Source organism: Lates calcarifer, linkage group LG17 (assembly GCF_001640805.2).
Source record: "Lates calcarifer isolate ASB-BC8 linkage group LG17, TLL_Latcal_v3, whole genome shotgun sequence".
Lineage (NCBI taxonomy): Eukaryota > Metazoa > Chordata > Actinopteri > Centropomidae > Lates > Lates calcarifer.
Window position 1 is genome coordinate 19,661,946 of NC_066849.1, and position 27,226 is coordinate 19,689,171.

The following is a 27,226-nucleotide window of genomic DNA, read 5'->3' on the forward strand; positions in this document are numbered from 1 at the left end:
CATGATGCAATTTCACTGAGTTGTTGGTGTATTTACACTCAGTGGCCACTTTGTTAGGTACAACTGTACAGTGTAATGCAGTCCAATACAACAGCCCAGCCATAACATCTTTTTTAACAAATGTTTAGGAAATGTGTAAATTAAATTATACAGCATGTTTTGAAGTGAAGTCATTGTTAAAGTTGGTTTTGTACTGGACTATATTGAAAGGTGTTTCTAACCTTTTTATTTGAAAATAAGAGAGGCAGGATATTGTATATGTTCAACAGCATCATTGATTGTAACATCAATGCTAAAACATACTGCTGTACAGGTGTACCTAATAAAGTGGCGAGTGAGAGAATATATTTGTATGTTACTTTTAATACTAAGTAAATGTTTCTGATAATACTTTTGTACTTTTACTCAAGTTGAATTTAACTTACAGTGAAACTTGATGATGAAATTATACTGAATACTTCCTCCAACACTGTGGATAATGAACCTTCCACCCAGCTGTACTCCTGCAGAGCCAATGTGGGAAAATGTCCCTTTACAAAATGTACTACTTTAAGTTTTATGATTGTCACAAGTTTGTGGACTCTAATTAGATACCTTATTATTGTGTTTACCTGTGTGTGTTCTTTGTTTGCAAGATTACTGGTCATTAATTACATAATCCAAACCATTATGACTGATAACTGCCTCTAAATCTGATCAACAATGTTGTTCTCAAGCCTTTACATGACTGTTGTTGACCCAATAATGCAAAGCTGGGCTCATTCAAAACAAAAACTCTCTCTGTATTCATCACAGTACAGTCTGGCCTGTTTCTTACATAACCAGCTTAGTCGAATCAATGACCCGAATCGGTTCTCCTCTTCATGACTATAACTGGGACACCAGGCAGATTTCATAAGGCCAACAACATTAACTGCAGGATCACAGCGTTTCCTCAACACAGGAGGGTTTCGGTGTCTGACGCCACCCAGTGGACGGTTTTAAACATGGGCTTTTGAACATGTGCCACCTCTGGGGTTTTGTCATGTGAGGTTTGAGTCTCGTGTGACCTTCAGCTGCCAAGAGTATCTGCAACAAACACCTGCAGGTTTGACATCTGAGAACCTGCCTGGTGGCTCGAGGCCCAAAGTGTACAATAACACAGACTTAATAATGTCTGACTCAGCAGCAGGGCTGTACACTGTATTGAGTTCCTTTCCACAAGTACTGTATATAGAACTTTAAAATAAGATGGAGCCAAACCCCAAATTTATTCAAATGCCTAATATGGTAGTCAAAACATAAAAAAAAAAAAAATAAAAATAAAAAAAAATTACTTTTCTCACTGTGATTTAACATTAACACAAAAAACCCCAAATTACTACTTTGATTTAATTTGAAGGTGTAAATCTGACTAGAGTACCTACCCAGGAAATGCAAATCAATAGATTAAGTTTAGTCATAGCCCTGCAGCTGTTAGCTTCAGGTAGGAAAATCAATGCAAATCAAACAGTGATTATTAAATTCAAATTATAACAGAGTAGAGAATCATTTTTAATGTAACAACATGGTGATTTTATAGATGTACAGTAAGAAATCGTACTAATTTTAGATCATTTTTAACAGAAGGAAAGTAGGAAGCATCCTGGAATGATTGAGATTCAAATAAAATAGAAAAACAAAAAACATTAACACAAACATACACCTCTTAATACTGTGCTCTGATAAAATGTTTGAAAACTTTTTAAAAGGAACAGGAACGCCTCACATGACAAGGTTCTTGGTTAAAACCTACAGTATGTGGCTAAAATAGATTACAGTACTTAAATATAAAAATAGACTCTTTTTCTGAATTCGTTTGTTCTTTTAGTTCTCTGCTGCAGTCTTCTAGATGGACGGATGCGTTCATCCGGCGTGTGTCCACAGGTCTGCTGTGCTGCCTCAGTGGCACATCCGGGAGGTCATCTCTTTCTGTGGCAGACACAAACCACATACAGTCAGTTAAAGTAATGAAGGAAATACATGTATTGGAAAACAGCGATGGATACATCTTGGAAAATGAAAGTGCTGGATGCTAAATAAAAAGGCTACAACATCTGCACACGTATTTCCAGTTTGCAGTCTGAGCTTTTGATCACACAGTCCTGCTTCAGGGCATTCGACTTGCCAAATGCACACAGGACAGATTGTTTCTCACAGAGGGCAGAGAGCTCATTAACAATCAATTAATCAGCACACAATCAATAACAGTGTAACTAGCAGTCTGGGCTGTGCAGTGATTCAATATGATTGTTTGCAGTCTTTCATTGGAATGTTACTGTAAAATAATGATTTCTGTACAAAATTATTTCATTTAAATTAATGAGAAAATGCAGTCTCTTGTTTACATATCTCATAGAATCAGGTATTTGTAGATATTTGGGCTGTTTGAATGCAGAAATGGTAGCAGCATCCCATTTGACAAATGTCTGTCACTTGCAAACTACCTACAGGGCTTTAGCAACAAACAGCGTCACAAGTATATTTTTTGTTCTGTGACTTAAACATCTTACATTTCCGCAAGTTCTGGTTTTGATGGATAAATGCCTTAAAATTATTATTATTGATTATTATTGACAAATAGTTTTTCAACTGTAATATGTATCACTCAGGAAGAACAGTATCTTGGCTGTAATTCTGGAGGGGAAAAAAACAATTATAGGGATTCTTATTAAAAAATGTTTTATGTCATGAGTTTGTTAAAAATCCAGTACGGTTCTTCTTTTTACGTCATTATGCAGGTTGGTCATTTCAGGTAACTTTGGCAGGTGTTATACAGTTAAATCTGACACAGCTAATTACTCTAGAAAAAGATCTATCTAAGTGTTTGTAATTCCATTATTTCAGAACACATCAAAACTATTTATTCACATTTATTTATTGTCCCATCTAGCTCCACATCATCCCATCCTATCTTTAACTCACCAGAGGCTCCAGCTCTTTGTGGTCCGTCAGGTTGAACTCAGTAACAAAGTAATAGAAATGCTTGTAGCAGGTATTGACGTGAGCCTCTGCCCCCATCTGGCTCACACGGTCAAAGTGGTGGATGTAGACGTGGACAAACACCCGGAACAGACGTGACAAAATCTTCTTAGCCACCTGCATGAAGGTCTTAGGGAAGGGAGTACCTGGGAGTCAAACAGATGGAGATGGGAGAACACTGCAGTCAATCCACGATGACCTTTTACTATTTGCACCACAGAGAGGAAGATGTTTGTAAGAGACGATAACTTTTCTACACGTCCTTTGACCTTTCTTTGCTTTGGAGTCCCACAGCAGTCACTGTCATGAATGGAAAACTAACTTGACTCGTTCTTGAGGGGGCATAAGCCTCAGCCCCAACCAAGTGATTAATGTAGTATGTTGTTTTGCGTTGACTAATTCAATAATATTAGAGGAATGTGTTCCAGAGGACGGCCGCGTCAGAGGTCGTTTCTATTCATAGCCAACTGCACATTGTGTGACCCATTTTTAAATCCATTGCTTGGATGTTTCTGCAGTTAGTCAGATGCCGAGCCACGGCACATGGCACACAGTCCACACATGCACAGACTGAGATAATACAAGACCGAGAATGCCACAGCAGCAACTGATACAGTTTGCAACGTGCAACACTGAAGGTAATCTAATAAATGTGGCCTCGCAGATTTAATCTAAAACATCATTTTATTTTCCATTATCCAAAAAAACAAAACAAAACAGTGGTTTTAGAAGCCTTCACTCTGCTGCATTTTAGCTGTATCTCATTTTAATTTTCCCTTGTACTCATTACACGTTAATCATTTAAGTGGCTTTTTTGGGACTTCTGTGTGACTCATGCTGAATGGACAGAATTAAAGTACAACACCAAGTATTTGCATGTTACAGCAGTGGCTTTTGACCCCATCAAAACAAAATGATCTCTATTTGCAACCCACAGTCATCTGTTTTATATGTCTACCAGTTGTGACCAGAGAGATTTTTTTCTGTGTTAGAGGAATAAAACCCCCAAATAATCCTCAAAACCTAAAATAATTTAGTATTTCAGAAGACAAAATAAAAAAAAAAAAACATTAGAGGGAAATAATACAACTCTGTGTAGTATAAATATGTTTGTCTCTGCTTTCCTCTTGTGACCCATTTTGATTATTTCAGACAACATGAGCAATTCTAAGATGTCACTTTGAGCCCTCGTGACTTGGGATGTGCACTGGTCATTATTCTGTGACGTTTTATGGATCAGATAATGAATTGAAACAGACTAATTGACCATGAAGGTAATGGTAGGTCACAGCTCTACTTGTTACGTCAGGAGTCTGTGGACATTGTCTGTGAATGGGTGGTGGCTTGGTTTGCACACAAGTGGAGTTCACCACCTGACTCATTTTAAAGGCTTAGATGTAGATTTCTTGAATGACTGCCAAGCTAACAAACACTCTAAACCAAAAAGTCTGTGACCTGATTCTGAATCTTTAAGGAACTAAAGTCTTCACACACCATCTGTGGCTAATCTCAACACTTACCGACGTTGGTGGGGAAGATGTTCTCATTGTTGATCTGTACCTCAATCCAATCCATGAGCAGACTCATGTATTTGGGGGCCGACAGCGCTGTTGGCCTCTTGTACTTGTGCTCATCCTGCCAGCGGTATTCATACTTGGGCCCGCCAGACATGACGGGGCAGGTTTGATCGGTGCAGGAGTCGCTGATGGTGCCGTAGATGAGGTTGATGCGGTTAAAGAAGTCGACCACGTGGACGGCCACCCAGTCGTTGAGGTCCTCGCCGTGGGGCAGCTGCACGGCCTGCTTCAGGTCCAGCCCCGCGTTCAGAGACGCCTGGGCCTTCTTGTGCAGCTCGAAGCGCTGTGTCCCAGGCTCAAACTTGCGCTTGGGCCGGAATGTCCTGTCTTTGTTGAAGACTTGTTTCAGGGCCAGGGACATGGCTGCATGTGTTGGTGGCGGCTGGTGATTTGTTTGAATGCTTCTGGTGAATTATTTACTGTTGAAATGGAGGCAGTCAAAAGGTTGTGTAAACAACCAGTGCAGAGTTTTTGCTATGGACTGTGTTTTGGTGTTTGTTTTGACTCAAGTCTGCAGCTCTGTGATCCTGCGTGTGATAAAAGGAGAGAAAGAAAGTAACAGTTTTGTTAATGAAAGCACACTGAAATAGTTTGTCAAATCTCATATTAAGATACCATTTGTTCCTTATATTTTACAAAATATAAAAAGCTAACAATATTTTCCATTACCAATTAATCTTCTGATTATTTTAATGATTAATCAATTGAGTTTTTAGTCTTTAAAATCTAAAAAAAATGCCCATCACAATTTCTCAAAGTCCAAACTCTAAATAGATTCTACTACCACAGAAAATGAAAAAAAGGCTTGCAAAAACCTTTCCTGTTCCTCCTCCTTCGCTGCGAGTATTTTGTTTTTCTTTGTTTTATGCAATTACTTTTACCATTTTCTAACATTTATTGACCAAACAACTAATCATTAAATCAAGAAAATAATCAGCAGATTAATGGATCGTGAATAATTAGTTAGTTGCAGCAACAATAGCATACTGGACCCAGTTTTTATATTGTCTTGGGTCTAAATTTATATGCACAGATGTGGTAAAATTCAAAACCCTTATCCACCTTCTTAAGCTGACATAAATCTTTAACTTAGTGTTCATCTTGAGAAGTGGCACAACAAATTATGACCATGTAAAGATAAGTATAGATATAGATAAGTATACATTTCAGATAAAATAGCATAAATAAATATTTGAGATGAAAATGTGTGTGAATTAGAGGGTTTACGTCCACTGATGATCATCAAAGTGCAGGAATTCATGATTGAATCTATCATACATGGCTGCCTGAGAGGGCTGATTCAAATTTGTTAACGATAACCCGAATTCACCTTTTCCCTCTTCACCTCAGGTAAACGACATGTCTCAGCAGGGACAACAGAAAGGCCTGCATTAAAGATGAAACATCGTCCTCTCAGTCGACATGAGTCATTTCCTATTTCAGGCACTAATTCCGCCGTGAGACCAAGAATCTGCGGAATGACAATAAAACCAAGTCGAACCGTCTGTTTCCAACGTAACAGGACCCAGATTGGTTCATTAACACCTCAATCTAAATATCTGCACCCTCATCTTCACAAGAACACCAACGTTATGTCGTTTTTGATCACATTTTCCGAGGTAAAAGCCAGAGATTAAACAGCAGGGCACATGACGACTGCACGAAGTTTATTCGTGACGCGACTAGCTAAAACTCGGCTGGACTTGTTGCTTCCTAAACAGCCAAAAAACACGAACGAGACGACACAAATCCACCTTATTTTCACTTAATTCACACCACATCTGAATTAAAATCGTCTAAAAGCAGTCATTGTCGTGGGCGGCTGATCAAACGGTGATGAAATCGTTGAACAGTTGAAAGCCACTTTCCCGAACTTACTTGTTCCGCCTTCCTGTTCCGTCAGTTTCCTTCGATCTTTTATCGAAAATTATCGGGTTACTGATCAATAGCTTCACGTGGAGAACACACACAGACTACATTATGGATACATGGTGCGATACATGTGGTAAAATTACTGATAATTCAATAAACATGTCACTTTAATAAAGAAACTACCGCCTGACTCCTCCCTGTGAAACGAAAAGTACACCACAGTCAGGTTAGAGGCTCTAATGAGTACTTCCGGTGAGAACTTTCAAAATAATGCACCGGTTTGACCAGTGTAATGTAGTGCAACATATCAAGGTATTTAGCTGTGAACCCTAAACTGGAAATTAGAGATATGATCAAACACAAGTCTGTTCTGAACAACAACATTGTTGTTTTTATTTCCCTTTATTTCACGGCATGCATTTATACCCATTTACTGCAGGGACAGGGATGGATTATGAAACAATGGGCCCCTGTAGGCCCCACATCCCTCCTACACAGGAGAAAGACACCCAGACTGAAAGCAACATTTGTTGATATTTCTCTCTTCCTCTCTCTCTCTCTCTCTCTCTCTCTCTCTCTTAGTCACTTTGTAGTCATTCTGCATCTCTCTGTATTCACTTTTTGTCCCTGCGTTGTTTTGCATCTCTGTGGTCATTTTGTGTCTCTTTGCAGTCATTTGGAGTGTTCATTTTGAGTCTCCCTGTGGTCATTTCACACCTCTGTGTTGTGGTTTTGTGTCTTTTGTAATTATTATGTGTGTTTCACATAATTGTGTACCTTTTGTAGTCATTTTGCATCTCTTGGTGGGCTCTTTATGATCATTTCATCTACTTGTAGGTATTTTGTGTTAATTGGGTAATTTTGTGTCTTTGTGGTTCTTACATATCTACATAGTCATTTTGCAAATGTGGTCATTTTGGATGAATGTAGTGTCTTTAACATGTCTTTGCAGTCATGTTATTGACTTTCCAGCTACAAATATTAACTGTCAATTCATACAGAGGGACTGAAAGGGCCAGGAGACCCCTGGTTATTTTACCACTCTGCTCTTTTTGTGATGTTGCGATTATTTTATGATAATTTCAGGCCTTTATTTTGAAGACTAATTCATCAACTTCCGGTGTTGTGTGGCCTTCACTGTTGCCTGGCAGCTCACAAGTACTTCCTTTGGCAGGGGGCAGCCTGACTAATCCCATTTATTTAATAACGCAGTCATTGTAAACCACAATACATCATGTCTGAATCACTGATAGGAAAACCAAAAGCAACATTTGGCTGAAAGTCTTCTGAATGATTCAAGTCTTTGCTCATAAATCTATTGACAACCCTTTCACTTAATATTTATTTAAACACATAAAGTATTTTAAACTACTGGTTATTTATACTGATTGTTTGTTTACTTGGTACTGTACATGAACTCTGAGAATTCTGCAAGATTTTTTGGGAAAGACTTTTATTTTGAAAGAATAGTTTAGGTAAGACCTCATAAAATCTGCCTTAAGGTGAAGTTCTGGGCTTTATCTTTCATAACTTCCCTCAGCAATACACAGGCTTTGTCATGGCAGATTATCCACATGATTCACTCCGCACATATTTACATTTTATGTTTCTGGGGATTTTATTACTATGGATGAATTATGAGACAACAGACTCCTGGGCACAGACATATAAAACCGATCCTACGTAACAGCAAGAGACCAAGACGGAAAGAAAAACAGAATCTTGGTTCATTTTTTTTTTTTTTTGTCTCTTTGTGGGAGGGTCAACTCTAAGAGAAATTATGATTGTATTGTTAGTTTGGTTTTTTTACTCTCTGGTATCTTAAAATAAATAAACCACATAGTAAGCCTATGAACAAGACCTCCACTGATAAGATTCAAAACACCACAGGTGCAACAATGGTTAATTTTACCCTGTCCAAGTTGATAAACTTTGTGTTGGAGTAAATCAAACCCTTACTTTAAATCACTGACTTTACAGAAATGTTGGAATCGCAGCATTTACAGTTCTATTAGATTCTTTCTACTTTATTTGGCAAAAGAAACAATACACTGCTATGTGTGGTGGCAGATGAAAAGGAAAAGACAATGAATAACAATTCATACATCTATCATATACTCCCATTGTACTCCAAAGTACCAGAATATAAAATTAGTTTGTGATGACGTTGACATTTAAGATTCAAACCAAGACAGATAGACAGACAGACAGAGATCCTCCTTACATGACTGACAAACTGAAGTTCAATTTACAAATGCACATTTATTGTCACTGAGGCCTGTGTAGCTGTATCAGTACTGTAGTTGAAGCTGGTCACCGTTCATAAAAAGCTCTTTGTTTTGGTTGTTTAATGGCCAGTTGAAAGGATGCTTTGTGCGGCGCTGGGACAGAATGTGCCTTGTTTCCGTCTACTTGACAGGCTCAGCGGCGGCTGCGTCTCCCTCAGGCTTGGCCTTGTTCGATATGGAGTAATGGTACAACCTCATGGACTCCTCGACCTTCTTGAAGTCTGGACGGTCCTCATGCCTGGTGAGAGAGGAGAGAGGAGAGAGGATAGGGGAGGGCCCGAAAACAGCCGTTTGAAAGGTTGTGATTAATGGAAGGAAATGTCACAAAACCTCAGGGGTTAAAGACCACACTGCTGTCTAAAGCTGACCTCAAATACAGCACATTATATGGACCATTGTCTTAATTTCTGGCTGACAAAGAAAAATAATGTCCCGAGGCGTTAAGATTTAGATTTTTTTTTAACCAAAACCAATGTTTGGAGTAATGTCTTCAGGCATTCCTTTTTACCAATAAGGTGGAGCAGCTAGTATTCAGCCTGAGAGGTGAAACCTTGGGCAAAAGTCTGCAAAGCACTTGGTGCACCACTCCCTGCTGCTCATTAAATCCACTGCTTTGACTGCACAGTAATAACTGAAGGCAAGTTAGGACAAGTATATCAACATTTCCATCAGCTCCTCTCCTATCAGCACTATGGTGGCTGGACAATAAGAGGATAATGTTCAAAACAAGTCTGAAAACAGTAAAAGCAAGTGGGACAAAAACAGGTTTTTGAAAAGTGAGGGGCACATTTGAAGGATCAATACTATCCCCCTGCTATTTGCTCTTTACACAAATAGCATTTATTTTCCAACTGAAAATTGTGAAATCCATTTTTATGCTGTCAATAACATCTTCCACGTTGACATCGGTTACACTGCAAACCAGGCCTTTCACTGGGTTACAATCTACTCTCGACAGCACTTCTTTTGTTCATCTAAAACTTTTCTAAACTCCAGAAAGATTAAGATTTTTGTGCACTTCTCGAGGGCACCAAGCTTTTGTATGTATGTCTGATTGTTCTACCAAACTTACATTTTGCTCAAAAACTAAAAAATATCAAATTGGATTTTCTTTTTAAAACTGAACAGTATGTACAGTGATTTATCTACAGCTCTCTCTCACCAAGAGGGATTTCTAACTCAATGAGACTTGCTGTCTAAATAATGTTTGACTAACACATGCACAAGATTCAGACAATTAGCTTCTCACTTGTATGTCCAGCACTCTTTCATCAGTGTATACATCCGCTCAGGACACACTGATGGGCAGTCCATGCGGTTCCCACTTTCAATGAAGCGAATCACCTCCGGTCCTTTCATTTTCTAGACAAAGTTTTAAAAAGACAAGAGCTGTAAAGTGATGTTCAGGACCAGCCTCCTGTTCCTAAAGTAGTGTGAATAACTGTGATCAGGTTATAGTTGATAGATGGCTTTAATTTTGTTCTGTGGAAACACATGTCACTGTACCTTATAAGGTTTCCCTCCATAGGAAAAGGCCTCCCACATGGTGACACCAAAACTCCACACGTCGCTTTTACTGGAGAATTTGTGGAAGTTTATACATTCTGGAGCGTACCACTTCAGTGGCCATTTACCTGCTGTGCGAGCCTGTACAACACAAACAGTGCAACAATAAGCAGCTTGTCAATGAGTCACCAAACGCTGCCAATATCAGTATTCATAATTATAGCCAACATACTGTAGTTAAAGGGGAGAGGGGATGATTTAGAGCAAAAGGTTCCCAAAGTAGGTGGCACAGCAACCGTTGGTGCTTCAAGCATGGGCCTCAAGATGTGATCAGTTCAGTTTTTTTGTTTTTACTTAACACATTAAAACAAATGAGCAACATTGCTTTTAAGGTTAAGGTTTAAAGGTTGGTTTAAAAAAGTGTGGGAACTCCTGAATTAGAGCGTGGTGTGTAGGGCAGATATCTTGGAAACAATAAAAGTCTTGTTGAATCACACGGTATGTTTATGTATCTTGTTTTGTTTCCTTTGAGTTAAGGATTCACAGGATTGTCTGATAACTACAGTCCCTCCAGATGTGGGTCAGGAAAAATGGAAACTGATTTAGTGTTTACTTTAGTTTGCTCAGAGCATGCAACACCTTTGGGATGATAATGTGTGCAGCGTGAGGTCAGTTATTCTTAGAAAAGCAATCAATTTAAGATACTCTATCTATCTATGTCAGCTGCAACACTGATAACCTCCACACACACACTGTTTAGTTTTTCCACATTTGTAACACTTTGTCTCGCAGAAAATTTGGCTGCATCATAAACACCTTGTAGTAGTTGTCATCAGCTCCCAGGGCCTTAGAGAGCCCGAAGTCACTGATTTTGGCGAACTGTTGGTTGACCAGCAGGACGTTACGAGCTGCTAAATCTCTGTGCACAAAGTTCTTCTCCTCCAGATACTTCATCCCCATCGACACCTGGTGCATCAGGTTGACGATGTTCTCCACAGTTATGGTATCCCTGTGGGACAAAAATAAGATGAAGATGGAAAATATGGTTATGTTTAATTTCCTTGTAATTTTTCCACATCTAAATCAGGGGTGCAAGTGCAAGGATGTCATTTAACACTTGTTCCCAACCTATAGCAGTCTGAGGAGTCACAAGATAATTGTTGAGAAAAAAAACCAAAATATATATTTTTGTTCTGTGGGCCTGTATGTTTTCTAAAGGTTGTTTTCTTTTCCTGTGAAATATTGGACACTTTTATTGCCTCAAGCATCCAGTCCTCCAAATGAAACAATATCAGAAGGATAAATCTCTCTTAAGTTGAACAGCTCATAACATAAAGTCCACTGAGGCCATGAAGAAGACTAATAAGCAAGCGCTGCTACATTTTCAGCAGTGAAGTGCAAAAGAAAATGTTAGAAATCACTGTCTTATGTTGTAAAGATTGTAAAGCCTCTGATAGGAATTTGTGATTTTTTTGGTGATAAAAATAAAAATGGATTTGACTTGAATTACAGACCAGGTCACTGTGTCTCTTTGGGATAATATTTTGTATCTTTATAGTCATTTTTTTTTTTTTCTGTGTGTCATTTTGCATCTCTGTAGTCGTTTGTGTCTCTTTTGTACATTTCCATCTCTGTGTGATCCTTTAGTGCCTGTTTTTTTTGTCATTTCAGGTCTTTTTGTAATAATTTTTGGCATCTTTTTTGTCATTTTTCATCGGTTTGTAGTCATTTTGCATTTCTGTGGTCATTTTGTGTCTCCTTCTAAAATCTGTGGTCCTTTGGTGCCCGTCTGTGGTCATTTTGTGTCTCTTTCTGGTCAATTTTTTTGTCTCTTTGTGGTTGCTTTGTGTCTCTTTTGTTATTTTGCAATGGTTGTTTTTCTTATAACTGAGCTTGTGACTTTGGAAAATGAAATGTTGCCTCTGGCTCTGTGCACAGTAATCCATCCATGCCGTCTACGTGACTATTAAAAACAAGTGAACTGAAATTAAATTCAAATGTGTTTATTTTCCTTCGCTCACTCATCATGTTTGCTTTGTCAGCTTTGATGTCTGATAATGTGTCTGATTTTACCGTCAATTGGAACTCACTTTTTGGTGGTGAGGAATTTGTTGAGAGGTCCAGCAGAAGCCATTTCCATGACCAGCATCAGATTCTCTGCGTTGCAGAGGCCGAGCATTCGAACGATGAAGGGGTTGCTGAGCTGGTGCATGATCTCGGCCTCCCTCATCATCTCCTCCTTCACCAGCTTCTCATTTTCATTCTTCAGCACTTTGATGGCCACATCTATCTGACCCCTGAATGAAAACAAACGTACAGTTCCGGATGAACATAATAAATCTTGGGTACATCATACATCATACACAACCTTATGTCCTGTTTAGTGTGTAGTTTATGTTGCAGGTTCTATCTTTTTAGTTTTCAAATATTTCAGCCCTTACGAATCAGTCTTGAGGACTCCCTTCTTGACACAGCCAAAGTTCCCAGAGCCGAGCTCCACCTCGTCCATCAGCAGCTGACTCCTCTGGATATTAAATCTCTTCACATCGTTCGGGTTATGGTAGGGGTTGAACCCGTCGCAGTCCATGGGCAGAACCTCACGGTTTGGAGGCAAGGAGGCAGCTGCTGGCAAGGCTGTTGAAATAGCTGCAAAAACCACATGAGGTAAACACACAGTCCAACATGTTGTGATATTAATCTGTTTGCAGGTTTTCACAGGTCCCGTGCACACTGTTAAACTGCTGCTATATTTCAAGATAATCTTTCAGGCCCCTTCATTTATTAATTAGAGATTTAAATGAGTTTGTACTCTTTTTTCATAGCAAGAGATTTGGAATTTTATGTATATTTATTCAAGCACTGCACTTAAAGACATAATCTTGAGGTACTTTACTTGAGTATTTCTATTTTAAGCCATTTTAATACCTCTACTCCAACAATACAGTTAATACTGCATTTTTAATATTTTTGCTGTTTACTTGATGGCTAAAGTTATTAGTCATTTTTCACATGAAGATTTTACACACAAAATGTATGATCAGTACATAAAATGTGATGTATTGAGACAAATAAAGCTTCTCAGCAATATATGAGTATTTAAAATTACCTCCAACGTGACATTGCTGCTCATACAATAATGCAAATGTGATAATATAATGAACATTGAATAAATAAAAGATATTTTTCTGCAATATGGTTCATGTAACAGAGCAGCTGAGTACGTGTTTGGGAATGGTACTGCAGAAAGTGTTTGTACTGGCTGTACTTCAGGGGACTGACCTCGTGGTGGCGGTGTGTATCCATTTCCAATAGGCCGCCTCTGAAACAGAGACAGTGCAATGAAATCTCAGACAATGGCAACTTTGCTGACTTAAAAAGTGCAGAATGTTGTCAATACTCACCGCTACAGGAAGACTGGGTGTCTCTGCAAGGTGATGAGACAAATTAGAGTTACATGAACAATTTCAGTGGTGAGTGTAATGATTTAAATGGTTGAATGGCACAAATAACCCACAAACATGGATTGGAAACTCTGTGGTTTTTCTAACAATGACAGTTTTAATATAAGTGGAAAGAATAACATAAAATGTTCAGTACTTTCAGGTTTGCCGTTAAGGCACGCCTCCCCAAGGACAGTGACTAGGCCGTCAGGTTTCATCTTCAGGTACTCGACCAGCTGGTGAGAATGAGATTAAGTTACATTTTAATTCAGAAAAGGCTGTCAGCTGTAACAGAAATAACAGATATGAAGTAACAGGAAAAGAAAAGTATTTTGGAAGGTCTACCTGCCAGATTGTGTCAAACTTTGTTCCCTCTGGCATGGAGAATTTCCCCGATTTGTCTTGGAGGATCTGATAGTGGTAAACCGTTTTCCCGTACATCATGGAGAGAGCAAAAGTACCAGACTCCTCCCTGTCTCTCACTCTGAGAAAACAGAAAACTGTTTGCTTGAAACCAGCACCAAGACCTTTGAATGAAATCTTCAGAGACAACATCACCTTGAGTGACTTACAGAAACTTGCCGTCTGGTTGTGCTCCAGAGTAAAGCCGCCTCTCACCTTCCTGGCGGGTGATTTTATTGTGATACCAAGGCATCTTCTCATGGGCCGTGGTGGCGATCAGCTTCTCGAGCTGTGGAGCTTGGCTGATGATGGCCTGCTCCATGGCCTCTCCCTGAAAACAGAGGAACACACACCAAAACAGTCAGAACACACACTTCTGGACAAATATACATTTATTATTGTATCCTATTACTGTGCCCTCAAGATTTTACCAAGGGATGCACATTGCATTTTGCAGCCATAGCTCCTTTTTCAGAGGTTTTCTCACCCAGCTTGGGTGTCAAATGTGGTACAGTGGAGCTGACAGGCAGCGGTGGAAGAAGCATGCAGATGCTTCACTTAAGGTAAAGTACTTTTACAACCACTTAAAGTACTCCACTACATATAGAAGTCCTCTATTCAAATTCCTACTAAGTTAAAGTACAGAAATATCAGCAAAATGTTCACAAAGTCAAGTAAAAATAGTCATTCTGCAGAGAAATGACCCTGTGACTGACATATTATTAGAAATTACATTGCTAACACTGATACTCTGAAGCATAAACAGCATTTTACTGTTGTAGCTGGTTGAGGTGGAGCTCTCCGATGAGACTCAACCCCAAGAGAGTGAGATGATTAATGGAGAGCAGGAAAAACTAAGTTCTGCTACAAAAACTCTTCTCTAAGTACTTGAGTAAATGTTCTGTTACTTTCCTTCACTGCTGAGAGGCGCTGTTGTAGAGTGTTTCAGGCCACATACAAGCAATTGTTAGTTTGGCTGTTTAACTGAAGCACACATGTGATAAAAGGTTAGTGGTCTCAGTGTGTAACTGGTTGCAGCAGTAGGCAGGTCTTGTGGAGGTGCTGATCACACCTCTCAAAACAGGCACTACAGAGGGCCAGATCTCACACTGAGTAACACAGAGTTTTTGGGTGACCACAAAGGCATTAAACACATGAAAAGGTATAATTTACAATATCACCCAGAGATTCTCCATGTTTCTTTATGTGTGTATCTTTGAGACATTGAGGGTTCTTTGATGGCGGCTTGTTATGGTCAGATTTCAGCTCAACATTGGGAAATGTGTTTGTCTTTTATCTTTAAATGTGTAGGACTGATATTCCAGCTCCTGTTAAAGGATCAGTTCACCCAAATGACAATTACATGCAGTATTTTCTACTGCATTTTTAAACCTGTGCAATTTATGCTCTCACATACCAACACATATCTATACCTCTGTATATATCTGTATATTTGTGCTTGTACTGCTGTCTTTACTCTACATACCTGACCTATAGTGAGTACATGTTTCATACCCAGCTGTTTATTCTGTCTATAATACCTACTACTGGCATTACTCCTTCTCACACCTGCACTGCATTTACACTTTCACTTATGCCTACAGCTGCTTATTGTACCTGCTGAAAATTCTGTATATATCTCTGCTGTATATATTTCACTCCATTCATACTGTTAATACTGTTCATAATGTATATTTCTAGGCATATATATATTGTACATACTCCTCAGTGTCATTTATATATCTCTAAACACATGCATATTACTCTACATTTGACTGTTTTCTTCACTTCTGGATAGACGCTAAACTTATTTCATTGTCTCAGTACTTGTATACAATAAAGTTTAATCTAATCTAAATATTTTCACTCTGCTATGAAGTTTCGAGTGTAACTACTTAATATTAAAACTCTTATTTTGTTATGCAGAGCGACAGGAGCATTGATTCTGGAGAGAGGTGTTGCTGAGGAATTTCTGCAAATGTCATTTTCACCACACTGTGTCAAAGTGAAGGCAGAAATCTCTCAGACAAATGTGTAAACATGGACAGACAAAATCTATACCTTCTACCACACTACCTTATAAACTATACCTTCAGAGTTATCTGTAATTTGGGTGAACAAACCACTTAACTGGTGAATGTATCTCATGCTTTTACACCTTTAAGAGTAGTAAAACACAGCGTAACTGTCCCTGCTACAGCGATTTGAAGAAGTATTCAAGTAATTTACTTAAGTAAAAGTTCCAGTGCTACACTATGAAAATACTCGATTAGAAGTAAAAGTCCTGCATTCAAAATTTGCCTCAAATAAAAGAACAACATTGGCGACAAAATGTAAAGTATTAAAAATGAAAATGTTCAATATGCTGGAGGTAATTTTAACTGCTTCATGTACAGTTTGGTAGTTTAATTTGTAATAATGCATCATATTTTCTAAACTAACCATATGATTTTTATGTAATATTTTGATCAAAAAAGTAGCTAGCTCTTTAATAAACGCGCTGCAGTAAAAGTGCAGTATTTTCCACTGAAATGTAGTGTAATAAAAGTATAAAGTGGCCTAAATTAGAGGAACTTTAGTAAAGCACAAGAAGTCATAGGCCACAGAAATTAAGTAAATGTGCTTATTGGTTTCCAACTCTGTTTGGAAAGTAGGAACTCACTTTTTAAAGGCTGTGAAGTATAAACAATATTAAACAATAACTGTTCCACAGACCCCAACTCTCTCACCTCCAGGTTCCAGGTCTGCCTCACATACTCCCTCAGCATGTTCTCTTTCAGGCTGTCGAACACACCGGACTGTATTTGTGTATCCGGGGAGCGCAGACAGGGTTTCTTCAGGGTGCACACCAGCCCGTCAGCGTCCTTGCTGTAAAACTCACACAGCTCTGCAGGCCCGCAGTGAGGCTTGCCCCCTACGATGCAGTAAGTCCCGTTCAGCTGTTTCTCTATGGAGTAGTGGTGAAACTCCAGGTTCCACACCACAGAGAGGACGTAGCCTCCCAGGCTGCGGAGACACTGTCGGAGCAGGAAGAGGCCGTCGGCCATCCCGGCCAGCTTCAGGTGCTGCTCGGCGTCCGAGCGACTGATGCTGCCATAGAAGAAAGGCAGCTCGGCCGCAGGGTCGATAGACATGGTGAGAACTCAAGCTGGACTTTTGGCTTGGAGTCCTGGATGTAGAGAGTAACTAGAGAAACTAGAGAAACACAAAGAAAGAGAGGTGAACGTGATTGAAATTAATGTTTTGTAGGAATGAACTGATTCAGTAGAGCAGTGTGTGACCAGTACACAGATTTAAACCCAGTCCGTGACCTCTGACCTTTCAGCCTTTTGGCACCTACCTTCTACACTCTCTGCTCAATCAACCCTAATTTCTCATCTACTAAATTACAGATGCGGAAACACAGTTTGAAAATTGACACAAGATTTAACGCTACAAAACTTTCCAAAAAAAAAAAACAAAAACCAAACAACAAACATCATCTTGAGCGCCTCACCTCCTTTTCTTTTCTTTTACCAGGACAAACTACACAACGTACGGGACAATGTTTTTTCTTCAGGACACAGACGAGCTGTGAGGTCCCATATGTGTGGATGAGATATTTAGCTAGAAGCACCCACACTTTGAGACTGCATGAAGCTTGCAGATTAACACACTGGTGACAAAAGCCACAACAGGAAGTTGCAGTCCGCCCTCACAGCCTCCTTTCTCCAGCATCTCACTCTTCCGTTGAACAGGTGCTTTTTGGTTCTAGATCATTCCTTCTGCTTTAGAAACACAAGTCTGTGCATTTTCCTTTTAAGGGAGGAAAACTTTTTGGGGAGAGTTAACCCCGACTGTGTTGTTAGAATAACTTCTGTACACACAACGAGCTGCATCTGTTAGGAGTCTGACTTTAGTAGAGATGCATGAGATGAGGTGAAAGACGTGAAAGATAAGATTAAAATCAGGCAGGTTTGTGTCTGCAGTGTGGAACAATTAAGTGATAGCAGGTGGAAAATGCCTGTTGGAGTTCAAAACTGAAATTGACAGCGATCATAAACCGTCAGCACTCAGAAAGAAGACAATCTGAACAGGCAGATGCACTTATAGTTTTATAAGAATGACAAAGACTAAAAGGACTATAAAGAAATAAGAGAAAAATAAGATGTGAGAGATTTGCCTGGTTATTCTATTGGGTTTTAGATCTTAAATATTAAAAAAACAAACAAAAGATAAAATCATTTCTGCCACAAGTTTGTTGAAAACTTATCAGTCAGTTATGCTAATCTTTACTTTGTCTTCCTGTTAAATTATATTATCTCCATAAGTTTCCGGTCTCTGTGTGAATGAAAGATGCACCTAGATGAGTTTTATAAAAACATATATACACATATACTCATACCAAGGCACACAGTTTTTTATTTCTCACCTCAGGTTCCAACACAATATAAAATCATTGAAAGAAGTGTGAAAACCTCAGCTTCCTGGCTACATACCTGTGCTGCTGCCCACATCCACAGTGGACAACCAAGCAGAGGCTCATAGTAGCCACAAAAAATGAGACTCCACTGAGACCTGACCCCCTTCTGACCACAACAAAGGCTTGCAGACCTTATTCTGTGGACTAACAGGTACCCTACATATCTAGAGACAGCCTATGTCGCACAAGTGTTCCGGAAACTACACTTACACCTGTTTGCATTGTGTTTCTTTGGGATATTTTAATCAGCATAGCTGAGGTTAGATGAGACTAAATGTCTTCTGTTTGGGCTCTTGCCAGCATGTTACAAATAATGGCTTAAGGGAAACTCAAAAGCGTAAGGTTACCATACTAGCTAAATTTTAGATGGATGTTTTCATGATTAAATGTTTGGTTGTTTGACTTGCAGTGGTTTTACTGATGGTGATACAGGTAACTGTGCTGGTTTGTTGGTAGTATGCAGTGATGAAATGTAACTGAGTCCATTTACTCAAGTACTGTGCTACAAATTTGAGGCACCTGAGGTAACATTTTATGCTAAGGGAAAAACTACTACTGTCTTTAATTTACCTTTTTTTCCTTTTATCTAAAGCAGCAAAATGTAACATTGCTGAGCAACAGCAGCTTCTGCAGCTACAAGTGGAAATTAATTCTGTTGAGCTTCGAGTCAGAGTGGTTATGCGGTTTACATGTAGAACAAACAAAGCCTATCAGTTGCTTGACCGGAGCTTCGATCACGTAGTCCCACTCACTGAACTGAAACACAACCATATACACATTCCTCGCTGTAACAAACACACCAAATAATTAACACACTATAATTCTTGATATTTTCAAAGTTTCCTCTCTGGATTTCAGAGACAAACACAGTTTTTTATTAAGTCTTTTTAACTGATCAGTTAAAAACTTTGACATTACTCTGATTCTGGTTGTTTAAGCCGCTGACTATCACTCAGTTAGGAGGAGATTGTACCATGTCACTAAAGTTACAAAGAAGATCAGGCGTTCAGGGGTGTGAGGCAAGAGTGACAGAGACTCCTCAAGTCAGTGTAACATCCAAATGATTCTGAAGCTGATATTTTATAAATGTAAAATAGTTCCATAATGTTGCTTTGAATTCCCAGTAAACACTGAACTACATAAATTCCACTGTGATAAACTTTCATTCAATTCTGAATTCATCACTGATGTCTGTGATATCACTTAAACTGAGAGTGAATTTAATTACAAACCAACAAACCCCCCTAACACACCATGACAAGAATATTAGCTACGCTATGACATGACCAAACTAACCAAAATACTGACGGTTTTCCAAGAACGGCAGCAGCCAAGCCTCGGCTCGGCTCATGCTCTTTTCAAAATATGATTTTTATGGCTTCTCTACTTTACTGTACATCATGAACCACAGAAACACAGAGTGAAGAGAAACGAGGTGACACATGACACAGTTCCTGAGCCAGCTTTGAACCCACAGAGCTGCGTGGTATCTTTTCATACCAAGCCTGGGACGGTTCTCATCAAAAGATACTTTAGAAGACAGAAACTGGCTGAATGTAGTGTATAAATCCTTCTAATGTGCGTGAAAAAAAGAGATACTTTTGCAAATGAGGTGTTACGGAGTGAGCAGATAGTGACCCAGTGAGCAGTGGAAAACAGTCCTATGAGTCACTCTGTTTTCAACAAGCAGAGGAGTACATAAGTGATGCATGCCAAAATCTACAGGCCAGAGAGTGCTTGTTTTCCACAAAGAGAAGAGGGTGAAGGTTTTCTGGCATGATTTGGGTGCTCTGAGCCCCCTTGGGCGCAAAGTAAATGTAATTAAATACAAAGAAACAACCTGATTCTGGTTATAATCTGGTTGTCTATTTTGGAGAGAAGTTGACTGTTGTGGGTTATCAGTCTTTGACGTCAGTGATGGAGAGGTTTTGTCAAGCATGAAGAACTGAGTGAAACCGTCATTACTGCTCGAATACATAAAAACACAGGAGCAGATACAATCTTTCTGACTGATCCTGATGATGAAGACATCTCTAAAAGTGACATTAAAAGCTCAGAGATACACTACACCACCGTGAGGTCAGTCGGTTCACTTGCCTCTCTGACTAATACAAGCTGTTTTCTGTAGATTACATCATTCATATCAAATCAAGACACACAACTTTCTTCACCAAAAAAGTACTTTTTGACTTTAAAGTTCACTACAGCAAATTCTCTCAGCACAAATTTGTCAGTATCACAACCGAAAATGATCATCTTTTCACGTTGTCTATTCATGCTAACTTCCTCTAATTAGCACCAAATACAACATAGATAAACCTGATGGGAATGTCATTAGTTTTGCAGGTATTTGGTCACAAGTCACGGCATTGGACAAATGAATATTTTGACCTGATTGTTGCCGCTAGAAAAAACGTTCAGTGATCACACAGGTCATTACAATTCATCACCCGGGGGATTTGAATGTCCGTACAAAACATCTCGATACTCCATCCAATAGCTGGTAAAACATCTCACTAAAAAACAAAAAGTGACATTTCTATAGAGGTGATCACCAAAGCCAGCAGGATTCATCCTCTGGGAACTATGAATGTCTGTACAAACTCACATGGCAATCCTCTGTGATCTTTGTGATCTCATGGGATATAAATAGCATGCCATTTTCAACGACACTGCATGTGTCATGTCCACGCATTTCAGACTTTTCACGTGTTATTCATATGCCATTTGGTGATACCAGGCTGCAGTGGTAGGTACTGTCCTGATTCAGATAAATCTACAAGTGGATTGAGCAGAGGATTATTGCCCTTGTACAAAAGGATGATATTCATATAAAATTCTCAACCCAAGAGGTCAGACATGCACAAGGCTGGATAACCAACCAGGTATGGTGAGCAGACTCATATCACGTCCATATCATTTGGATTTTGTTGTTTGATTAATTACAAATTTGTTAAAAAGTTTACAGCACTTGAAGGACAAGATCAGCTGTGAGGGGTCCTTCATCCTCCATCTTGTGGTTCTGCGTTTTATCAAACTGTTTTCTATGTGTCAAGTTGTTAATACACAGAAACCTTCAGGCAAGGTCATGTTATTATAGGAGAACTATAGAGCTGCGACCAATGATTATTTTTATAGGAGGTGAATCTGGCCCTGCACAGAGGTAATTTAAATTCTCTCCTGTCTTTGAGAAAGTAAAATTACAAAAAGCAAAGTCAAGCTCAGCGTCACTCACGCTCAGCACCTCCTCCATGCGAAGACATTTTACTCTCCTGAATCACACATGTAAAATACCATTGTGAGGCAGTGACTTCATCTGCCTCTCTGACTAATCCAAGCTGTGTTTTCTGCAGCTTACGTGATTCACATCAAATCAGGACCATTCTAGCGATAGCTATTTAGCTATTGGAATTATTTTAGGTTGTGATTATTTTGGTTGCGCTATCAGGAAGTGAGCTCGGTGTTATGTAACTCAGAAACATTCCTTGATACCTACATCAACGTTTGCGTCTGTGTAGGCATCCACCACACAGACAATGTGTCCTTTAACCTGAATGCTTGAAGTGATTATTTTCCCCCAAACTGGTCTTTAAAAACATCTGAAGAAGTGGGAGGAATTGGATAAGTGACTCATCTGCATATAAGATCAGTGGCCTAAAAATGCCCCAAAGGGAAATGCGATTTCCTGCATCGTTGAAAACAATTGACATTCAGATAAATGGTTTGCATGTTTTTCTCCGTTAAGATTCAAGCTGCATCACTCCAGACTGAAATGAGCCTGTGGAGGCTTAAATACACATCCAAGGAATTAAGTTAAAAACTTTTTGTGTCAATTTGAAACTTAATGTGATGTTCAAACTGTCTGTGAACATAACACTGAGAATGAACAAGTACATTTTTCACCATAAAAACTGTTTTTCTCTTGTCCAGACCAATAAATCGTCCAAGTGTGGCTGGAACATTTTGCAGATATGCCCCAGCACATGTCCAAAAATATACATCCAGCAATTTCAAGAAAAAGTTACAAGCGATAAGACACACAGACACATGGACCTCTTGGTGTGTGTTAAAACCCATTTTTGGTTTTCTATTCCAAGGCACAATGAAAGCAGCTATTTTTATTTTTTGCACATGTAATCTCTACTTCTGTAAGCCAGAGAAACAATGCCCCAACCCCGACTGTGGTGCACACACACTTTTTCTTAATTCTTTGTCTTTCTGTTTTTAACAGTTCAGATGTGGAGATAAGAAAAAAACTCAGTCTCACGGAAGAGTTTTGGAACAGTTGCCTAAATTGAACAGATCAGTAAGAAAATAAATAAATATCACAGATTACTGTGTGTTTACTGAGTCAGATTAAATTGAAAGAACTTAAGTTTTCCTCTTCAGGTTGCTGGGTGTTAAATAAACTAAAATAAAATGTTAAAACACCCATAGTTTGATGAGCAACTACTACTGTCAAACATCTATACCCTAAACCCTGTTTAGACTGAAGCATGTGGCATTTAAAAAAGAAAATAAAGTAGATTTCAAACAATACTGTAAGTTTTTGTTTAATTATTCTATCATTTGAATACATTTTTTCCTCAAGCTGAGTCATAACCTGATTATATTGTCACCCACTGAATTATTTTTTGTGTTTTTCACAAAGAAAATAGGAGTAATCTAGTGGTCCAGAGTGTGTCTGCTGTTAAATCAGATAGAACTGGAGATTCTACTTACATTTCACTGCTTAGAGCGATGCTGCTGCCTCAAAGACAAAGATATATCTGTTCATCTGACAGCAGTGTGAGGTGCTGTCAACAGGCGGGGGGTTAGTGACAATGAACCACACACACACACACACACACACACACACACACACACACACACACACACACACACACACATGTGCACAAAGGCAAACGCACACCTAGAGCTCTGAATCCAACTTAAATGTCACCTATCAAGTTCTTCTTTTTGTGCTTTTTCAAATCCTGATTGGCCCATTACAAAATGTAGAAATTCACTGATTTGACTCAACATTAAAGGAACAGTCGTCAACATTTTTGGAAATACCCTGATTTTGCTTTGTTGATGAGAAGATCGATAACGAGCTCATGTCTTAAACATGGTAAATAAAAATGTCTTAATACAAAGAGACAGCTCAGCACAGAGACTGGAAAAAAGTTAGCCAAAGATGACAACACCCACCTACCAGCACCTTTAAAGTTCACTAATCAACACTTTACATCTCATCTGTTAGATTTTTTCTTTACCATTGTGCAGAGCCAGTCTAGCTGTTTCCCCCCATCTCCAGTCATTTGTGTTAAGCTAAGCTAACCAGCTGCTAACTGGCTGTAGCTTCATCATTTACTGTACAGATTAGAGAGTGACATTAATCTTCTCGTCTGACTTTTCAGCAAGAATGGGAGTAAAGATTTCTCCTAAAATGTCAAACAAGAGCGGATATGACATTATATACATTTGTGTTGGGTCTCTGGAAGCAAATTTCACTTTTTGATACATTCTTATTGTACATTAGGGCTATAAGTAACATTTATTTTCAATATTGCTAAAAGTGATGTCTTCAAATAGCTTTTTATATTTGACCTATACTCCAAAATCCAAAGATATTTAGTTTAATACAACATAAGGCAGGAAAAAAATAGCAAATTGTCACACGCAGAAACTGTAACCATCAAATAATTGTCCTTTACTCTTAAAGATAGACCCAAAATTGTAGTCAGTTATCAAAATGGGTGCAGATTATTAGTATTTTTTAGTATTTTTAGTATTTTTTTTTCAGCTCTAATTTCACATTATATATTACATATTTATTTACAATAATACATACGTGTTGTTAAATAACCTGTGGGCTTGTCATACATTTCACTGAGCTTTATAGAAATGTTAAGAGCATTTTTTCTGTCCTCATATTTATGTGATGTGTGAAATACTCTTATTACAGACTAACCACTGTGATACATTCAGACACATGAACTTTACTAATCTCTACACCTGTGCAGTACCCACAGTTCCAAACCAATGACAGCGATACTTTATGTAAACCCTCCAACCGCCCCACCACCACCCCTCTCCCCACCGGCTGTAGCTGCTGCCTTGGAGTCGCAGATCAGCAGCCAATCAGCAAGAATCAAGTCAGACGAAATGAGACAAAACACAAGCGGAGAGGAAGATGTGGGCCTTCAAAATAAAACAAATATACGCTCACTGACCTTTCAGGGGGTTTCAAAGACTCATCAGGCCTCAGAGATCTTGAAAAAGTAAGCAACAAGTCTCTAAACCTGCCTCTCACAAATTGAAGCCTGACCTGTGCAGAAAGACTTGTCAACAGAGGTTATAGAAATGTTACACAATGTTAAAATTATTCTGGGGTCCATGCTGTTTTGTTGTCAGTAATCTTCAGTTTGCACTTTAATTGTACAGATCTCCATTATACCTCAACTTAGAATCACAAGTGTAGAACTTATAGAAAACAGGGTTATCTTACATGACAAAAGCAGTCAAGCCATGAATAAGCTTAAACTATTTGGCTTTAATTTCATGACTGTGACCCCTCCCAGTTTCTCTGCTGCAAGGACTGTACTTGAGTTGTCTTCATTTTGGTGCATTTTTATTTCAAACCCATTGCTTGTGTCCATATGAAGAAAAATAAATGGATTAATGGATGCATCTGCATCCTTCTTTAATATGTTTCTAATTAAATCAGTAGTGTTACTGTAACATTGTGAAAAATAAGGTTGTTGAGCATGTTCATTTTCCAGTCTCAGTCAGTTTCACTTTGGACTGTAACAGGGTCAGAATTACAGTCTGCCAGATTCATTATTTAACAGAAGGATTTGTCAAAATATCAGCACAATGCAGGGCAGAAAAGTCAGGCAGAAAATGTGCCTGATTAAAGGCTTTAGTATGTATTTTAGTTTGACTTCTTTAATAAGCACAGTCAAATCCATCATCCAAGTGTCTTGTGTCCACACCCTTGGCCCAGATTTATAGTTGACTTTTGCAAAAAGACGTGCAAATATGTGACATGCAAAGAGGAAATACTTTTGGGAAAGTCTGGTGCAGCTATAAACCAGACAAAGAAATGGCAAGAGCTGAGTTTAGTTAATCGACAAAGGACAAAGATCTTATTGGGCTAATTTTCACAAATGATAAATAAACTGATTATATATTGCAAAGAGTAAAGTAGATGCTGCCAAGGTTTATGATAGGTGAAGTGAATAGGGCTCAACTCTAATCCCAAATCTCAAGTGAAAGTCACCCCTTCTTCTTTGCAACTTTTATTTTGAAAGCTGTAACCGGAAGTCTAGTCGTTGTACTGGTCTGTACCTCGACATCAAACTGTTGCTCTCTGCTTCTGGAAGTGAAAGAAAGTTGAGTCTCCTCAGTCACCCGCCGGCGCCGCCTCCTCTCCTCTCTGCTCCGCTGCTGAGGACAGACTCACACAGCGGAAACTTCTGCAAGGGGACACGGGAAGGTAGGTCACCGAGCCCGGCCGCGCTCTCTGCTTTTTCATGCACAGCTCTGGAGGAAAACGGTCCTGACATGATGCTGGCAAGAGGCTGTTCCTCAGCCCTCGTAGTCTCAATTTCTCCAGAAATACTTCTGCAGGGACTTTGACTGTCGCCCTCATTTAGTCTTTTAGTCTGCAGATTTTTTTCATTGTGATATAATAGGGTCATGGTTTGCACCTCTGTGGACTTAGTGTTGTCTTATGGTATTTGCACAGTTTTCCTCCTAAAATCTACCATTGGATTATCCTGCATATCCCTTCTCCTCAAGAGTTCTTACTTATTGCTGGGATCTTCTCATTGGCTGATGACAGGGCAGTCAATGTGTGTGTGTGTGTCTGTGTGTCTGTGAAGGGATGATGTGGCCGACAGCAGACATCAGGTACGTAAGTGAAGGGTGGCATTGTGTCCTTCACCGGCTGGGGGAGCAACTTCCAGTTTCTCCCTGATGCAGAAGAACTACAGTAACACTGCAGCTAGTTACAGAAAATATTGCACTATAACACAACAAAACTTCAGACTCTGATTTATAGAGTATGTAGTTTCTTATTGGGATTACAGAGATACTCTAGAAGATGTTAAAACTCACTTTTAAGACTCTCAGATGTTCTGTAATTAGCTGAATGACATGTATGCACATGTATACCAATCTGCAGTCCCTGATTGAACAGCATAAATGATAGGTGAGTCATTTCATTTTGCTGACTTTGTAAAAATCTGCTGGTTTATGTGTTGCATACTTGATCTTTGTGCAGCATCATTATGTTTTATTTCATCTTTTGGTAAAAAGTTAATTTAATCGCAAACGAATGGACCATTTTATTTGACCACATGGATTTAACCAGACACAATTAACAAGAATTAACATATCCTCCAATACCAGACGTTATATTCTAGTTTAGTCATACTCACTACACCTCACTGTGAGGAACTCTTTGGGATAATTTTTAAGTAACTGGATGGATGGTGTCATGGCCGCTACACCTAATAAGGTCAGTAATGGCCCCAATATTGGATTGACGCATCCCTAATATTGCATACCTTTTCCCCAGCCCACACTCATTTACAGCCCTGCTTTGCACTTCATCTGTAAAGTACACTTTTGTGATCTGGTGGGGAGGGGTACAAAGACAGAAAAAGAAAGATTAGAACAAAAATGACT

The 27,226-nt window shown here is 39.0% G+C and overlaps 3 protein-coding genes across 6 annotated transcripts in view; 1 reads left to right on the forward strand and 2 right to left on the reverse strand.

The window, feature by feature from the left end:
- Positions 1-1,509: 1,509 nt before the first annotated feature.
- On the reverse strand, positions 1,510-6,692 carry mob3a (MOB kinase activator 3A). 2 transcript variants are annotated; one of them, XM_018695817.2, is made up of 4 exons: positions 6,456-6,692; positions 4,521-5,104; positions 2,944-3,146; positions 1,510-1,950 (listed from the first exon to the last, which is right to left on the reverse strand). In XM_018695817.2, exons 2-4 carry the CDS (start codon positions 4,936-4,938, stop codon positions 1,921-1,923), a joined length of 651 nt encoding a protein of 216 aa, XP_018551333.1. In that variant the 5' UTR covers positions 4,939-5,104; positions 6,456-6,692; the 3' UTR covers positions 1,510-1,920. The 2 variants fall into 2 exon arrangements, with proteins under 2 accessions (XP_018551333.1, XP_050933302.1); XM_051077345.1 differs by lacking the exon at positions 6,456-6,692 and adding an exon at positions 5,908-6,098.
- A 1,756-nt stretch (positions 6,693-8,448) lies between these two features.
- Positions 8,449-23,394, reverse strand: LOC108896602 (tyrosine-protein kinase ZAP-70). Of its 2 annotated transcripts, none has more exons than XM_018695829.2 (13): positions 23,270-23,394; positions 16,815-17,280; positions 14,256-14,416; positions 14,029-14,167; positions 13,841-13,919; positions 13,645-13,667; positions 13,523-13,562; positions 12,685-12,889; positions 12,334-12,540; positions 11,060-11,252; positions 10,244-10,384; positions 9,987-10,099; positions 8,449-8,975 (listed from the first exon to the last, which is right to left on the reverse strand). In XM_018695829.2, the coding sequence occupies exons 2-13, from the start codon at positions 17,217-17,219 to the stop codon at positions 8,858-8,860; spliced, it is 1,824 nt and encodes a 607-aa protein (XP_018551345.1). In that variant the 5' UTR covers positions 17,220-17,280; positions 23,270-23,394; the 3' UTR covers positions 8,449-8,857. The 2 variants fall into 2 exon arrangements, with proteins under 2 accessions (XP_018551345.1, XP_018551352.1); XM_018695836.2 differs by lacking the exon at positions 23,270-23,394 and adding an exon at positions 17,582-17,723.
- A 2,504-nt stretch (positions 23,395-25,898) lies between these two features.
- The window catches only part of adamts10 (ADAM metallopeptidase with thrombospondin type 1 motif, 10), a 50,152-nt gene continuing 48,824 nt past the window's right edge, over positions 25,899-27,226 (forward strand). For both annotated transcript variants that reach the window (XM_018695847.2, XM_018695864.2), the window contains exon 1: positions 25,899-26,030. The gene's annotated coding sequence lies outside the window, so the exon portion shown is untranslated. The remainder of the gene's footprint in view (positions 26,031-27,226) is intronic.

Bases quoted from the DNA above. Each gene is read 5' to 3' on its own strand.
- mob3a (XM_018695817.2), bottom strand. From the start codon at position 4,938: ATGTCCCTGGCCCTGAAACAAGTCTTCAACAAAGACAGGACATTCCGG. The intron at 3,147-4,520 runs GTAAGTGTTGAG...TTTGACTCCCAG, and splicing joins CATCTTCCCCACCAACGTCG to GTACTCCCTTCCCTAAGACC. The intron at 1,951-2,943 runs GTGAGTTAAAGA...TGTCTGCCACAG, and splicing joins ACAAAGAGCTGGAGCCTCTG to AAAGAGATGACCTCCCGGAT.
- LOC108896602 (XM_018695829.2), bottom strand. From the start codon at position 17,219: ATGTCTATCGACCCTGCGGCCGAGCTGCCTTTCTTCTATGGCAGCATC. The intron at 10,385-11,059 runs GTGTTTATGATG...TGTGTTGTACAG, and splicing joins CTGATGACAACTACTACAAG to GCTCGCACAGCAGGTAAATG. The intron at 8,976-9,986 runs GTGAGAAGCTAA...CTCTCTCACCAG, and splicing joins AAAGAGTGCTGGACATACAA to GCATGAGGACCGTCCAGACT.